General features: G+C 39.0%; 1 protein-coding gene and 1 pseudogene across 1 annotated transcript in view; both read left to right on the top strand.

The window, feature by feature from the left end:
- LOC103198166 overlaps positions 1 to 4,084 on the top strand; it is a 21,509-nt pseudogene extending 17,425 nt beyond the window's left edge.
- Positions 4,085 to 14,750: 10,666 nt separating this feature from the next.
- Positions 14,751 to 18,410, top strand: part of ASCC3 (activating signal cointegrator 1 complex subunit 3) — a 515,455-nt gene continuing 511,795 nt past the window's right edge. The window contains exon 1 of the mRNA XM_007942265.2: positions 14,751 to 14,840. Coding sequence (XP_007940456.1) covers positions 14,751 to 14,840 — 90 coding nt within the window. The remainder of the gene's footprint in view (positions 14,841 to 18,410) is intronic.

Here is an 18,410-nt window from a genome sequence, read left to right as displayed (position 1 = left end):
GCAATGATGGGCTCAACTATAGCAGGGATTGTGGGGCTGGTGCGGGATCGGGCAGTGTTTCGTTCTGCTGTGCATGGGGTCGCTATGAGTCAGAAAGGACTCGACGGCACTTAACAACAACAACAAGGTATCTCATGTTATTGTGTACACTTGGAACATACTGCCATATAAGCCAATACAGATTCATATCATTTTTTAAATGGACTATAAAGTATTCCAATTAGAAATATTCTATAATTTATTTAAATTACTACCAATTGAGCTTCTTGTGTTTTTTTCTTTTTTTTTTCCACTATAGTAAGTTTTCAAGTATTATTTGGCTTTCCAGTCACCTGTTAATTTCAACCCACTCCCAAATCTTGATTGCCTGTAGCAGCTTAGAGGCTGCTTTTCACTTGGGTGTGGCTCTATAGTAAGGTAAAAGCCTGAGGTAGACAGGTGCTAGGGTTAGGAACAACTAAGGAAGACGAACTTTTCTGTCAGTTTGTTGTCATGTGGTGGCTGACATGTTGCTGTGAGTTTGGAAGCTATGCCACCGTGTTGCAAAACACCAGCAGGGTTACCCATGGTGGAGAAGTTTCAGAGGAGCTTCCGGGCTTAGACCGGTAAAAAGAAGAGGCTATCCACTTCTCAAAGAATTGGCCATTAAAAATCTTACAAATAGCAGTGAAACACTGTCTGATATATTACTGGAAAACTTTATGAATAGCCCCGAAACATTGTCTGACATAGTGCTGGAAGATGGACCCATGATTGGAAGGCACTCAAAATTTGACTGGGGAAGAGCTGACTCCTCAGAGTAGAGATGACCTTGAGGATATGGATAGAGTAAAGCTTTCCATTGGCTGATGTGACACGACTCAAAATGAGCAAAAATAGATGCAAACATCCATTAATAATTGGAACATGGAATGTACAAAGAACAAATCTAGGAATATTGGAAGTTGTCAAAAATGAACTGGAACTCATAACCAATATCCTAGGCATTAGTGAGCTTAAATGGACTGGTTTGGGCCATTTTGAATCAGACAACCACATGATCTACTACGCTGGGAATGACAAATTAAAGAGGAATGGTGTAACATTTATTGTCCAAAGACTGTTTCAAGATCTGTCCTGAAGTACAATGCTGTCAGTGATAGGATAATATCCATATGCCTACAAGGTGTAGTACCTAAGGCACGTGACTGCTAACCAGAAGGCTGGCGGTTCAAACCCACCAGCCACTCCATGGAAGGAAGGTTGGACAATCTACTTCCGTAGTGCTACCGCCTCACAAACCCAAGGAGGGTCACTATGAGTCGAGAGTGACTCGATGATAGTGAGTTTGTCTATAATAAAGCCATAACGCAAGCCACCTGTAAGAGTTTAGGTTGTGTGTCAAATTGGCTGGACTGATTCTGAGTTGTTTGAGCAGTCATGGTGTGGTTGTTCCCATGATAAGATGTGATGTAAGGTAGTCACTTCCATGGTGGGATATGCTTTGAGCAGCGGATCAGTTCAAAGGAAGTTTCCCTAGGGGTATGTATATATATAAACACACATATGTGTGTGTGTGTGTGTGTGTGTATGTATATATATCACCTGGGAAATTTGGTAACTTTCTGTTGGATCTGGATCTTGCTGTGCCACCTACTGATCTTGGGTTCATCAGTCTCTGCAGCTGCATGAGTCAGGAAAAGCCTCCAGCTTGACATTTGACCCACGGACTTGGGAGTTGCCAGCTTCTACAACTGTTCTGTGAGCCAACAATCTGCCATTTTGCTTGCTTATCTTGGATTCGTCATCCACCGGAGTCAGCAGCCTGCCATACTGCCTGCTCATCTTGGGTTCTTCAGCCCCTGCAGCTGAGTGAATTGCAAAAAAACTCAAGCTTGATGTCTGACCCAGGAACTGGGAACTTGCCAGCCTCTATAACTGTGTAAGCCATTTCCCTAAGATTTTTTTTTTTTCTCTCTCTACATAAGCTTTACAGGTTGTGCTTTCTCTAGAGAACATAGCTTAAGACATCATCCGTGTAATTTAAAATTTTCTTGTAGCAACATTAAAATAAGTAACAGGTGAAATTGATTTTAGTATTTTATTTGAATCAATATACCCCAAATATTATTTCAACAAGCAATCAATATAAGAATTAGGACATTTTATAATTGTTTTTTATACTAAGTCTTTGATATCTGGCATTATTTACACATCTCAGTTTGGATCAACCACATTTTAACTGTCAATAGCCACATTTTACCAGTGACTGCCCTACTAGACATAGCAGTTCTAGGCACAGTCTATTTTCAACCTCTTTTTTCTCCCTCTAGTCTCCAGAACTGTGATGGAAACAATCTGTCACATGAATTTTTAACATTTACGGTTAGCATCCTCATCATGTGCCTTATTTAATTTTTGATGCAACAGTCTTGTCTAATAAGCTAACTTGTAAACTCTGTGAAGGCAACAACTAAGGAGTCATTGAATCTCAGGGTTGGAAATGCCTTTAACAAAACCTTCAACTAATTCTTCTCTAGATGCATGACTCCTCTGCACCAAGTACCTATTAAGTGTCCATTCAGAGTCTAAGAAGCTTGATCCTATTGAGTCAATTCCAACTTATGGTGACCCTGTATGTGGGAAGTAAAATATGCATTGCATTTTTAATAGCTATCATCTTTCAGAAGTAGATCACATGGCTTTACTTCTAAGGCACTTGTGGGTGGATTCAACCTACCAATCTTTCAGTTAGTAGCCAAACAGGGACTCCATTCAAAGTTGATTTGAAGTCAAATCCAGTGGTTGAGGTAGCCACACATTGTTGTTGTTGTTATGTGCCATGGAGTCGGAGCGACTCATAGCGACCCCTCCTTGGGTTTCCGAGGCAGTATCACTATGGAAGTAGATTGCCCCATCTTCCTTCTGAGGAGTGGCTGGTGGGTTTAAACTGTCAGCCTTCTGGTCACCACACTTTATGCACGAATAACTTCTTTAGCTAGGAGGGGGTTTTTGTTTTCAGAATCTGAAATGTCTCCCTGAAATTTGTATCTTTTGGGACCACATGAAATAAATGTACTTCACACGATGGCTCTTTCTATATTTGAAGACGATCTCAGTAGCTTTTTCTCATCTACGCTAATCTTGGCAAGTTCGACCAACACTTCTTCACTAGTTAAGGATTTGTATACTCTTCATCATTTTGCTCTTCTCTGAAGTAATTCCAACTTGTTTGAGGTTTTTTTAACGTGCTCAATTTAGAATGGAGCACAGCGTTTCAGATGTGGTCTGGCCAGTGAAAAGTACAACTGGGTCACTACTGGCTGCCTCTTAATAAAAAAAAGTTCTACCAGGCCTCAGGCCACATTTCCTTATGGTAGTCTTTGCTTTCAGCTAAGAAGGAGCCACACTTATTACTAGGACATACAATCTTTGCAAACCTCGTTTTTAGTTTAGACATCAGGGTTCTTCAGGAGGGTTAAATTTTCTCAATATTAACTTCACGGTTGGGCAATCTACTTTCGCAGTGATACTGCCTCAGAAACCCAAGGAGGTGTGTCTATGAGTCGGGTCCGACTCCACTGCAGGTAACAACATTGTCAATTGAGTCAGGGAATCTTCAGGCTCTTTGGTTTTAAATGGAGGTCCTTTGGGATGTATTTAGGAGAACTAAAGTGCAAATACAGAAAGCTTAAGGAACCAGGGAGTTAAGGCCAGATAACCTAGTAAAATGCACAGTATCCAAAGGGGCCAGCTAGTGATACAACGCGGATCACCCGTTTCTTCCGATGGTACATTCATTCATATTCACTATTCTCTCGTTTACCTTTAACAGGAATTATTTCCTCAATATCTTCACGTCCCAGAGAAGGACTGGGAAAAGAGGCTCAGGTAATTGAAGGGAAGGACGTCTAGGCAGGGAACCGCAACCGAGCAGCGGGAGGCCTAGCCTGGTGCCCAAGGTCCATCACTCCACGAAAGCCTCGGGAACCGGCGCACTCTCCTTGCGCTGTCGGCTGACCTCTTTCAGGCGGGAGGCAGTGCGGAGGCGCGTGCGCACCGACAGGCGAGGGAGGGTGGGAGGGAGCCGACGTACCGACGTTAGCGGCGCTGCGGGCGGGCGACGTGCAGGCCGCGCCCGCCCCTCCCAGTCCAGTCTGTGTGTCTGTCCGGCGGTCAGACGGTGTTCCCGTGAGGTTTAGTGCGACTGGAAGTGATCGCCACAGGCCCCGCGTGGGTGAGACCTGGGCGCAGAGGTGCGGCTTCCCGTTGGCATCCTTGACCTTGCTCTCCGCTCTTTACCAGGCGTGGAAAGTAAAAATAAAACCGAAAGGGCGGGTGGCGCGCAAGCAGGAGCAGACTGTGATGGGAAATGCGTGAGCCGGGACTGAGAGGTAAGGAGGTGGAGGTAGGAGGAGAAGGAACGCCGAAGCCCTGGGAAGCTGGCAGGAGGCGAGGGGCTGCAGGGCCGTAGCGGCGACCAGGGGGCCACCCTCTGACGATTTTGATTCTGCCCCAGAGCAGAGCCCGGAGCTGTCATCACTCTCTGGCTCGGAGGACGTGTCAGTGGTGTTTCATTAGTTCTGTCCCACTCCTGGAGTTGGTGGGGTGGGGGTGGGGAGAAAAGAAAGTGAACACGAGTCACGTATTGCCCAGGTGTTGGGCCACAACTTGACCATATGGGTGAATTTTTTTTTGGGGGGGGGGCAGGTGCGTGGATAATTTGTTTTCATTAGTTTGTTGCATTAGTTGTGTTACAGAGACATAGTAACTCTTCTTCTCGTGAGTTTTGGGAGCGAAATCTGCTCCCTTGTATTTTTTCCCCTCGTACACTGTAAAGTAAATAGACCAAGTAGGGAGTTGACCATGGTGAATTGTGGTGAATTTAGCAGTCGAGGAATCTAGAACTTCATTTTGAAATAAATGTATATGTGTTGCTAGGGAGATCGGATGTGTGGGAAGTTATTTTAATTTACTATCATAAGCTGTTTTGGAGCTCTCGTAGCATAGTGCCTAAGGCACTTGACTGCTAATCTGAAGGCTGGCAGTTCAAACCCACCAGCCACTCCTTCTCAGAAGGAAGGTTGGGCAGTCTACTACCACCTCGGAAACCCAAGGAGGGGTCGCTACGAGTCTGGTCTGATCGATGGTACCTAACAACAACAACAACAAAGCTGTTTTAATTTGTCAAAAACTAACTTATTCATGGAATGCAATGTGTTCATGTACTTTACTATTGCTCATTTAAAATGAAACATAATTCCAGTGGCAGTTAAAAGTTTGATATGAATGCTATTATATGTGTAATTCAAACAAGTAATCATATTTTATGTGTTTGCTTCACTTAGATTGAATAGCAGGTATTTCCATCACCAGATTTCATGTTTCATAGAGTGAAATCATTTTTCTCATTTTCGGAATGTTCTCAAAAGTTGAGACTTCAACTTTTGATATTAATCTATTTCACCATTTTGGTCATGTGGTAGCTTTTATTTTTAACAATGGTTGTAATAATCTTGCATGAGAAAAATGCTCCATAGAGACACTAGGTAAGTGTAGGCTACATAATTTTATTTGTGTTAGTGAATTAATTTTTTATGATTTAGGTCTCCTAATCTCTGTAAACGGGAGCTCTGGTAGCATAGTGGCTAAGGCACTTGACTGCTAACCAGAAGGCTGGCGGTTCAAACCCACCAGCCACTCCTCGGAAGGAAGATGGGGCAATCTACTTCCTTAGTGATACTGCCTCGGAAACCCAAGGAGGGGTCGCTATGAGTCGGGTCCAACTCGATGGCATATAGCAACAACAACAATCTCTGTAAACAGTGTTCTATAGTCATCCCTCCTTCACTCCCTCCTTCCATCCTTCCCTCCCTCCATCCCTTCCTCTTTCTATGTGTACTCAAATTGAAATTTTAGCAAACGCAGACATTTATGGGGGAGGAAAAAAAGGTGCATGTGCTAAGAAAGAAAGAGTAAAGTATTAATGTATTTAACCACAATCAGGAGGCAGGCAATTTGTGTCTGATCTCCTACTTTATGCTGTAAAGTTATTGAAAGTAGGCACTAGATCTTAATTCTTCTAACTCTAGCCTAGTGTATTATTGCCCATGTTGGAGACAGGTTCAAATCAGGCTCTTTATAAATTCAGCATGTACCATCTCATTTAAGTCCTTCATTTTCATGTAGATAAGAAAGTGGGTATGGGAAATCTACTATTTGTTCAGTTTCATTTTTCTGCTGTTTGCTTTGACAGTCTGTTTTATATCCCTTGGTAATTTAGCTGTTTCAACTTATTTCCCAAATTCCTCTCTCTGATTCTGAGTTTATGCAATTTAATTCATGTTTTCAGTACTCTGACTTAATCATTTTCAACCTGAAAGGGGCATTAGAAATCATTTTGTAAACCTTCCTTTCATTGGTGAGAAAATCAATACCCAAAGAAATTAGCTGATATTTTTCCACTTGAACTCAGTTCTTATTTTTTTCGCTTCTTTTTGCATTATCTTTCTGCCTCTCTCTGTTGTTTGTATGTTGTTGTTGTTATGTGCCATCGAGTCAGACCTGACTCATAGTGGCCCCTCTTTGGGTTTCTGAGATGGCATCAATACGGTGGTAGATTGCCCAACCTTCCGAGCAGTGACTGGTAGGTTTGAACCACCAGCCTTCTGGTTAGCAGTCAAGTGCCTTAGGCACTATAACTCTTGGGAACCTATCAAAGTAGCTTCTCATTTCTTGGTTTAGGTAAGTTTTGGCTAGTCTTCCTTTGGATCTATCATTCATTCTTCATAGTAATTGAATTCACAATCAAAGATACGTACTGATGTGGATAGTTAGGGTGAAATTGAGAGAAGCATAATTTGAAAACCTAGTAATATGTAAGAAATTTACAGTTAACAATAAGCATTTTAAGGGTATGTCTTAAGAAACTTTCCAAGAAACGCTTATATTTGAAGAAGAGACAAATCACATCTAGTTATTTAATGGTTAAACCAAAGGTCCAAAGTACTGAATCAGAATATCTGGGAGCAGTATCTGGAAATGTATTTTAAAGAAATTTTCCAATTGATTCCAATGCAACCAATTCATATTATTGAGGAACCTCTGCTTTTAACTATGTGAATTCAAGAATATCTTACTTTTGGATAATATCCATTCCGTTAAACCAAAGTTGAATTTATCTCAGGTGGTTGAATAATTTCTTTCAGAAAAATCATCATCAGGCCAATCCGTATGAGGCAGAGATTAAAGATGTCCCAAATGTCCAACTTTTCCAAACTGCCTTGCCACTCTGTCATCTCTGACATCAATTTCTCCTCCTCCCTTCAGTAATCTCCCTCATGTCAGAAGTCTGGCGGTTCAAACCTACCAGCTAGCCACTCCTCGGAAGGAAGGTTAGGCAATCTACTTCCCTAGTGATATGGCCTCAGAAGCCCAGTGGGGGGTTTCTATGAGTCGGATCCAACTCGACAGCAGTGTGTTTGGTTTGTTATTTGTCGTAGCGTTCTGTATTTCATTGTAATGTCTCCCAGAACTCATAAATGCCCAAGAAAATGGCTCACGTGATGGTGGTGGTGGAAGCTGGGAGGTTAGCAAGTCCCAGGTCTGTGGGTAGGTCTGGAGGGTTCTCTCAACTCACATGGCTGCAGGGGTTGGCAAACCCAAATTGGTGGGTCAAATGACAGCTGGGGTAAGATGATAAGAAACCAAACACAGAATCGGAGCAAGAGTACGAACTTTCCCAGAATATTCCTATATATACCCTCAAGGGAGCTAAGAGTGATGACTTGAGTCACATCCTCCAACAAGGCGGGACTTGAGATACATCCCATCCTAAACAGGCATAGAGACTGGGATTTACAGTACATCACAAAATAGAGAACATGTCTAGAAGGGTCATATTAATTAATTCACTGCACAGCATCAGGACTATAGAGTAGTCAGGAAAGGCGTTGATAATGTTTTCTAGCATTTTCAGAGTTCTATCGATGGCAAATAACAACAACAGGTCATGGTAGTGTAGTGCCTAAGGCGCTTGACTGCTAACTGGAAGGCTGGCAGTTCAAACCCACCAGCCACTCCCTGGAAGGAAGGTTGAGCAATCTATTTCCGTAGTGATACTGCCTCAGAAACCCAAGGAGGGGTAGCTATGAGTTGGATCTGACTCAAGGGCACATAACAACAACAACAACAACAGGTCCTTTTGAAATCTTCGGGTGTTAACATCAAGAGAATGACTGAGGAGTACTCAGTTGTGTGTAGCGAAGAAATGTGGCATGCATTTAGTGTAAAGGAAAATTTACATTCCATTCCAAGAAAGGAAATCCTTGCTTACCAATGAGACATCTTGTCTGTTTTAGAAGAGTTCCTTTATTTACTGTTTTGAAAGTGAATAAAATGCCACATGAGCTAATCAGATGGACAAATGAAAAATGTTGATGTTTTTAACATTAATATAACATAACAGAAAATAAATTTTTTTTCTTAAGCAGAAGTGAATGCAACTGTATTTTGAAGAAAATTATAAAAGCTTACACAAATTCTTTACGAGAAGAAATTAATTTAAAGGTGATTATATGTGGCTTTATCAGATTGATTGTATTGACATGAAGCAAGAAAACATAATGTCTGGCCAACCTAAATTTAGCAAAATAGAGGCTATGTCACTGATTATAAAGGTGAAAATGCTAATACCTGAAGTAGTGACCATCAGCTAGGAAAAAATGAGTGAGCTATTAGGAAGAACGAAGAATGAGTGATTTAACTCTCAACTGTACAGGGCTGTTATGTTTATTTTTATTAAAAACAGTGCAGGAAGAACAATACTAAAATGCTAAATCTAATGGACATTTTACTACACTGTCTCATTACTGTAGCTTTTTATAGTAAGACTTGAAGTTGAGTGGTGTCAATCCTACCAGCTTTGTTGTTATCCTCCAGTATTGTGTTGGCTACTCTGGGTCTTTGGCCTTTACATGTGAACTTAGAATTATTTTGCCAGTATTTTGATTGGGATTCGTATTGCAACTATAGATCAAGTTGGGAAGAACTGACATCTTAACAGTATTGAGTCCATGGACATGGAATATCTCTCTATGTATTTAGATCTTTGATTTCTTTCATCAGAATTGTATAGTTTTTCTCAGAGATACTGTACATATTTTGTTAGATTTATTCCTAAGTGTTTCTATTTTTGGTACTTATGTAAATCATGTGTTTTTAACTTCAACTTTTAGTTGTTCATTGCTGTTATATAGAAAAGCAGTTGATTTTTGTCTATGAACCTTGCATTTTTTGGTCAAAATTTTGGGATTTTCTACATAAACAGTCATGGCATCTGCAAATGGTCAGTTTTTTATCTTCCTTCCCAATCTGTATACCTTTTATTTCCTTTTTTCTGTCTTACTGTATTAACTAGTAATTCCAGTAAGGAGCTCTGGTGGCACAGTGTGCAAGGCATTTGGCTCCTAACCAGAAGGTTGCTCCGTGGAAGGAATATGGGGAAATCTACTTCCGTACATACAGATTGATAGCCTTGGAAATCCAGTAGGGGTTTGTGTGAGTTGGAATTGACTTGATGACAGTGAGTGGTTTTTTTGGAGTACTTCCAGTATGGTGTGGAATAGGTATGGTAAGAGAGAGTATCCTTGCCTTGTTCCTGATCTTAGGGGGAAAACATCTAGTTTCTCACCATTAAATATGATGTTAGCTGTAGGTTTTGCTTTTTTTTCTCCCAGTAGAGGGGCTGGTTTTCTTTATTAAGTTGACGCTCCTTAGTTCATGGATAGGTATTAGATTTTATCAAATGTTTCTTATTTGTTGATAGGATTATATGAGCTTTCTTCCTTTGTCTTTTGATATGATGAATTTCATTAATTGATTTCCAAATGTTGAACCAGACTTGGATACCTGAGATAAAACCCATTTGGGAGTGGTATGTAATTCTTATGTATTGTTGTATTTGATTTGCTAATATTTTGTGGAGGATTTTTTCATGTATATTCATGAGATACTGGTCTATAGTTTTTCTTGCTTGTAATTCCTTTGCCTGGTTTTGATATTAAGATAAGGCTGGCCTTACTAGTGAGTGTTCACTCTGCTTCTGTTTCCTAGGAGATATTCTAGAGATATACTTAGTATCATTTCTTCCTTAAATGTCTGGTACAATTCATCAGTGAAACCATCTACAGGTAGTGCTTTCTGCTTTGTAAAGTTAGTAATTATTGATTCATTGTCTTTGGTTTGTTGTTGTTAGGTGCTGTCAAGTCATCTCCAACTCATAGTGAATTTATGTACAACAGAACAAAACACTGCCCAGTCCTGTGCCAGCCTCATGATCCTTGCTGTACCTGAGCCCATTGTTGCAGCCACTGAGTCAAATCCATCTTGTTGAGGTCCTTTTTTGTTGACCCCCACTTGACCAAGCATGATACCCTTCTCCAGAGAATTGTCCCTTCTGACAATGTGACCAAAGTAGGTGAGATGAAGTCTGGCCATTCTTGCTTCTGAGGAGCATTCCGTTTGAACTTCTTCCAGGACAGATTTGTTAGTTCTTTTAGCTAATGAGTCTTCCTTCAATCCTGATGCTGTTTTCATATAGGCTAACTTCTTGGATTATTTGCTTAGTATACAGCTTGAATAAATACAGCGTAAGGATACAACCCTGACACACACCTTTTCTGAGTTTAAACCATACAGTATCCCCTTTTCTGTTTGAATGACTGCCTTTTGGTCTATTTATGGGTACCTTATGAACACCCCTTGTCTGTCAGTTTGTTGTATTGTGTTTTGTGTGTTGCTGTGAGTCTGGAGGCTATGCCACCAGTATTTCAAATACCAGCAGGGTCATCTGTGGTGGACAGGTTTCAGCAGAGCTTCCAGACTAAGACAGACTTGGAAGAAGGAAGGGGCCATCTACTTCTCAAAGAATTGTTCAGTGAAAACCTTAAGAATAGCAGTGAAACACTGTCTGATATATTACTGGAACACATGAAGAGCCCTGAAACATTGTCTGATATAATTCCAGAAGATGACCCCTCAGGTTGGAAGGCACTCAAAATAATGGGGAAGAGCTGCCTCCTAAAAGTAGAGTTGACCTTAATGACCTGGATGGAGCAAAGCTTTCAGGACCTCCATTTGCTGATGGGGCATGATTCAAAGTGGGAAGAAACAGCTGCAAACATCCGTTAATAATTGGAACATAGAATATAAAAAATATGAATCTAGACTAAAATTGAAAGTTGTCAAAAATGAAGTGGAACACATAAAGATCAATATCTTAGGCATTACTGAGCTGAAATGGACTGGTTTTGGCCATTTTGAATCAGATAATCATATGCTCTACTATGTGGAGAATGACATTGAAGAGGAATGTCGTGCTATTCATCATCACAAAGAATGTTTCAGGATCTATCCTGAAGTACAATACTGTCAGTGATAGAATAATATGCAAATACCTATAAGGAAAACCAGTTAATACTACTGTTACTCAAATTTACGCTCTAGTCACTAAAGCCAAAGATGAAGAAATTGAATTTTTTTTAACCAACTTCTACAGTCTGAAATTGACCAGACATGCAATCAAGATGTGGTAATTATTACAGATGATTGGAATGCGAAATTGGAAACAAAGAAGAATCACCAGTATTTGGAAAATACAGCCTTGATAGAGTGACGCCGGAGATCACATGGTAGATTTTGCAAGACCAATGGCTTGTTCACTGCAAATACCTTTTTCCAACAACATAAACAGCAGCTATATATGTGGATTTCACCAGATGGGATATACAGGAATCAGATCGACTACATTGGTGGAAAGAGATGATGGAGAAGCTCAGTATCTTCAGACAAAACAAGGCCAAGAGCTGACTGTGGAACAGATCATCAATTGCTCATATGCAAGTTCAAGTTGAAGCTGAAGACAATTAAAACAAGTTCATGAGAGCCAAAATACTACCTTGATTATATCCCACCAGAATTTACAGACCATCTGAAGAAGAGATTGATGCATTGAACACCAGTGACTGAAAACCGTGGTGAATTGTGGGATGACATCAAGAAAGCAAAAGGTCATGAAAAAGATAGGAAAGGAAGAAAAGACCAAAATGGATCTCAGAAGAAATTCTAAAACTTGCTCTTGAATGGAGAGTAAACTAAAGCAAAAGAAAGAAATAACAAGATAAATGAGCTGAACAGATTTCAAAGATCAACTCAAGAAGAAAAAGTCAATTATTATCATGAAAAGACCTGGAGTTAGAAAACCAAAAGGGAAGAACAAGCTCTGCATTTCTCAAGCAGAAGGAACTAAAGAAAAAAGTCCAAGCCTTGAGTTACAATACTGAAAGATTCTATGAGTGAAAATTTGAATGAAGCATCAAAAGAAGATGGAAGGAATTCACAGAGTCACTGTACAAAAAAGAATTGGTCAGTGTTTATCTGTTTCAGGAGGTGGCATATGATCAAGAAACAACAGTATTGAAGGAACTGTCAAAAAACAGTGCTCCAGGAATTGACAGAATACCCGTTGACATGTTTCAACAAACAGATGCTGTGCTGGAGGCAGTTAATCATTTATGCCATGAAATTTGGAGGACAGCTACCTGGCCAACTGACTGGAAGAGATCCATATTTCTATCCATTCCAAAGAAAGGTTATGGAACAGAATGTGGAAATTATCAAACAATATCATTAATATCACATGCAAGTAAAATTTTGCTAAAGGTAATTCTAAAATGGTTGTAGCAGTATATTGACAGGGAACTTGCAGAAATGCAAGCCAGAAGAGGACATGGAACCAGGTGTATCATTGCTGATGTTGGGTGGATCTTGGCTAAGCAGAGAATACCAGGAAGATGCTTACTTGTGCTTTATTGACTGTGCAAAAGCATCCAACTGTGTGGATCATAACAAATTATGGATAACATTGAGAAGAATGGAAATTCCATGAATAACCTGTACATAGACAAGGGGGCTGTCATTTGAACAGAACAAGGATGCACTTTACCATACTTATTCAGTCTGTATGCTGACCAAATAATCTGAGAAGCTGGAGTATACAAAGAAGAATGTGGCATCATAATTGGAGGAAGACTCATTAACAACCTGTGATATGCAGATGACACAGCCTTGCTTGCTGAAAGTGAAGATGACTTGAAGCACTTACTGATGAAGATTAAAGACTACAGCCTTCAGTATGGATTATACCTCAACAGAAACAACAAAAATCCTTACAATTAGACCAGTAGGTGGCATCATGATAGATGGAGAAAAGATTGAGGTTGTCAAGGATTTCATTTTACTTGGATCCACAGTCAACGTCAATAGAAGAAGCAATCAAGAAATCAAATGTCATATTACACTGGGCAAATTGCTGCAAAATACCTCTTTAAAGTGCTGAAGAGCAAAGATGTCTCTTTGAAGACTAAGGTGTGCCTAACCCAAACCATGCTATTTTCAGTAGCCTCACATGCATGTGAAAGCAAGATAGTGAAATAAGAAGACTGAAGTAGAGCTCATGCTTTTGAGTTATGGTGTTGGTGAAGAATTCTGGAAGTACCATGGACTGCCAGAAGAATGAACAAATCTGTCCCGGAAGAGGTGTAGCTGGAATGCTTCTTAGAAGTGAGAATTACCAGACTTTGTCTCACCTACTTTGGTCATATTGTCAGAAGGGACCACTTCCTGGAGAAAGATATCATGCTTGGTAAAGTGGAGGGTCAGAGAAAAAAGGGAAGAACCTCAATGAGATGGATTGACAGTGGCTGCAAGGATGGGGTCAGGTATAGCAGGTATTTTGAGGATGGTGCATGACAGGGCAATGGTTCATTCTGTTGTTCATAGGGACACTGAGTTGGAGCCTTTTGACAGTACCTAACAACAACAACATGAGCACAATTAAATGTTATGGAATGCTCGTTCTTCTCAGTGTTACATACTGTTAAGCCTGTTCTTCTCAGTATTACATACCCCCTAATTCCCTAATAGGTAAATATATAATTTATTATGAACTACATAGTTAAATGCCTTTGCATAGTGAACACATAGATAAGTAAATAAACAAAAAAGTGTTAAATATTAATGAATGTTGTAAAGAAAGTTAACATTTTGTGTTAACTTGTGACTGTGACTGTGAAGTTCCTCTGTCTTTCTTTAGGTGGTCAGGAAAGGTGTCTCCCAGGAGGTGTCTTGTAAGCTAAGACCTACATGTCAAAGAACAGCTATATGAACATATGGGGAAGAGCATTCCAAGCAAAGAGAACCACTCCTGCAAATGTAATAGGTAGAAATGGGTGGGACTTCAAGAAAATAGTTTGATGGATAGCATTGGGAAACATATGAAATGAGATCTGTGAGTTTAAAATAAAAATGGAGAAAAGATGGGCAAGTGCCATCACCTCTCTCTCTAAATATTTTGGACAGTAATAGTATTTTAAGTCTGTACTTGGCAAGCTATAGAGCTCATTTTGAGGAAATGTTATAGTAATACCTTAGAAAGAAGTGCTTTGTTTATTTCTGTTTCTTTTGTCTAAGCATAGCAGATCCATTTTAAAAAATAAGGGGGAAACACTTCATGAATAGTAAATGTATCAGCAGAGTTTCTCAGCACTTGTAGCAGTTTTTACCTAATTGTCTTTTTTTTTTTTTCCTCTTGTACAGGCCAATGTATTGTTTCATTATTTCACTCCTACCCCCTTCTCCTTTAACAGGTAAATATCATCTGTTTTGTTTCAATTTCAGGTTTCTTGTTGTATGGATCACTGATTGAGTAATAGATGGCTTTACCTCGTCTCACAGGAGCCTTGCGCTCCTTTTCAAATGTCACCAAGCAAGATAATTATAATGAAGAAGTGGCTGACTTAAAGGTAAATTTTTTTCAGTGAAAACAATTATACGCACAGAGTATGCACAAATCTTTGACATTCTTTTTCTGTTCTTTGTGCTTAAAATGTAAGTCTTAACCAAATTTGGTGTTTGAAGAGGGATGGACATACTGATAATTTTTAGAAGAATACTTACCTTTAGCATCTATGGCTGTATTGTTAAAGGCAGTGACCAAAACTATGATGATGAATTAGAGATGATTGTTAATTTTTCTGTTGTTGCTAGGGTTTCTGCTGCATTTAAATTTGTAATCTGATAAATCAAATTTACCTCTGAATCCTCTGAGTAAGTTTTAGGCCTCTGGTAACTTTTTAATCAAATGAATAGAATCTATAACTGTAATACAACATGGAATATATTAATATATTAAACTTTCAGACTTATTTGGTCTCATATTTGGCTTCTGCCCTGCCCTTATTGATAAGAAAGAGAATTAAGGTTTAAAAAATACTGTTGAGATTTCAGTAGCTACTTTATGACTAAAACTTCAGAAATAAGTTTTAGTAAGAAAGAAAAGTTTACATGAACTATACATAGACTCTGTATTGGCTTTTATAGTAAAGACTGGCCCCTTCTTTACTGTTAATTAAGAAAAAAAAAAAAACCACTGCCATCAAGTCGATTCTGACTGATAGTGACCCCCATTATGTTTTCAAGTTGGTAAATCTTTACTGAAGGAGACTGCCACATCTTCCTTCTGCAGAGGTACTGGTGGGTTTGATTGAAATGCCAACCTTCTGGTTAGCAGTCAAAATGCCTTAGGCACTGTGCCACCACAGCTCCTGAATGTTAAGGTATGGAAAAAGTTTTTAAATATGAGTTAATTTTAATAATAAATATGATACTAATTTGACTCCTCTTGCAAACATAGTTAGATCTCCCCTGGGCACAATGGTTACCGTTATGGAATAAGAGAATTTATCTTTTGAATGAATGTGTTTAGTCTTTTTCCTATAGAGGCTCAATGACTGTATTTTCTGAACCACAAATTAGACCATATGATTTGATGAAGAGTTGTGATAAGTATATTTATTTATATAAGTTTTATAAATCTAGGAAATAAGTAATATTTAGTTGTACATTTAATTAACAGCATTATAGAAAAAACAGAATTATATGAAAATATAATTCTGGATCTGGTTATAAAATTTAGAGGAAAGTTTTTTAGAAATATTTCATCTGTGTGGGTTCTGATCAATTGATAAATGTAAGGATGTTTTCATTACTATGATAAACTTATTTTTATCTTTAAAATACTGTAGTTTATTCTTGAGTACAATTATGCAATATGCACATCTTCTTATTCAAAAGGCACAAGGCAGAAGAGTAATAGGTGCCATTCACACCATTTTAAAGTATTTTTGACATCTTTGAAATGATATATGTTTAAATTGCTGAAATTTATAAAAATAAATTAATATTTAATAGCAGAATTCACTTTATGGAGCCATTTAAAGATACAAATAATTATTTAACTTTTCATCAGGAAGGGGTAAATGTTTTAGAAGCCTGACCATAATGTTGTAAACTTTATGGGCCTAAAGTTATGTGAACTGTACATATAACACAATTGTCTATATGTATGGTGGTTAAGTTTGTGTGTCAACTTGGCTAGGCCTGATTGAGTGGCTGGGCAGCTGGATGTAGTATTCCCCATGAAGAAACTGGTAATTAACTCTATGGTGGAATCTACTGGGAGCAGCATAACCTTTGGGTATGTGGTTTGCTTCCCGTATATAAGAAACAGCTTTGGGAGTGGTCTCTAGCCTATGGCATGCTTGAACCGTGCATGTAGCTATGTTGATGTTCAGCAGCCTGCCCTGCTCTGCTGACCTTGGGACTTAAAATGGACTTAAATTAATGATCTGCCATGTGGTTTGGTAGCATCAGGAGTGTGCCATTTTGTTTGTTGACCTTGGGCTTGTTAGCCTCAGCAGCCAGTAGCTGCCTGACTGAAGAAATGCCTCTAGTGTCAGTGAACCGGGAGTAAGAGGTAGAGCTGAAGCCCACAGTTGAGGGGATTTCACACAGCCCATAGGGTTTGGCACTTTAAACTCAGACTTCTAGCCTCCAGAACTGTAAAAGAATGAACTCCTGTTTGTTCAAGCCATCCATTTGTGGTATATATTCTTGTCAGAGCAGCACTAGGTAACCAGAACAATATGCTTTTTTTTCTGTTATTTTTTTTGGGGAACCAAAGCAAAAAAATAATGCATTTTAATTGCAGACTCCTTGATTAACTCTTGTAAAATTAGAACATCATTTCCTAATAGGTTGGAGTTTTATTGAATAAAGTTCTTAGGTAGTTTTTAAAATTGGTAACTTCAGTTAAAGACTGATGCTGAAGAAAAGATTTGTAACAATTTTCAGAGGAGAAAAAATTTCCCCCAAAATATGACACAGAATTCTATTAGATAGGTGACAGTTTACCTTCTTTACTGTGGTGGCTGGTTTTCATTATTCACAGCAATTAAAATTAGGATAGATTCTGTATAGTTAAATAACATTGCCATCTAAAATTTGAATCATTTTTACCTCCTTAAAGGTCCTGTAACAAGTTATTTTGTGTTATAGGTACTACAGATGATCTTAAATTTAGAAAATACATGAAGGCTACAGGCATAGTCTATGTCATTTTACTTATTCTTACAGACTTTTAAACATTTCTTCTAGGGAATCCAAGTAGCAAATACAATTAGCCTCATTTTGTTTTAATTTAACTTTTTATCTTGGAATATGTCCAACATACACACAAGGGAAAAGTAAGATGAACTTGTATGTAACTCTTAACCCCATTGTAACATATCATCAACTCATGGCCAATCTTATTTCATCTCTACCTTTGCTTATTCTCCCTATGCCCAGATTAGTTAGCCTTGTTTTAAATTAGAAAACTGAGGCAGAGAAGTAATGGTGAAATATGCAGTGTCATCAGTACAGTCAAAAATAAAACTACAGTTTTCTACTTGGTCTGTGGAATTCTCATCCATGGAGGTCTCATCCATGGATCAAGGCCAGGAAGATGAAATAAAATTGCTAGTGCATTTTGTGGTCAGTTCTTGAGAATGGAAAGATCTATAGAAAAGAGTGTTTATAGATGTTAACAATTTCCAATATGACTAATTTGTTCCATGGTCATTCTTATCAAAGCAATGATGGCTTGACTATATTGAACCCATCATAGAAATCTAATTTTCTTTAAATGATTTTTTTTTTTTAATTGTGATTTGGGTGAAGATTTACAGAGCAAATTCACTTTCCATACTACAGCAGTTCACATACACTTTGTCTCATGACATTGACCACAATTTACCACAATGCAACAGCTCCCCTTCCGCTTCCTCCTGAGAGTAACCTTTTCCCTGTGTCCATCCCTCCATGCACTCCTGCCCCCGAGCTGTCTCCCTGTGCATAAGCAGCCCTTCTTTCTCCCATGATTTTTCTCTCCAAGGAGTGTATCTACCTCAGATAAATGTTCAATTCATATGCCTGTCTTTTGTTTGGCTGGAAACCACAGGTGTGGGTTCAATTCCAGACCTGAAGGGCAGCTA

The sequence above is a fragment of the Orycteropus afer genome, unplaced genomic scaffold, assembly GCF_000298275.1.
Source record: "Orycteropus afer afer isolate SDZICR_OR568_19922 unplaced genomic scaffold, OryAfe1.0 scaffold00087, whole genome shotgun sequence".
Taxonomy (NCBI): domain Eukaryota; kingdom Metazoa; phylum Chordata; class Mammalia; order Tubulidentata; family Orycteropodidae; genus Orycteropus; species Orycteropus afer.
This window is presented reverse-complemented; position numbering and strand designations above follow the sequence as displayed.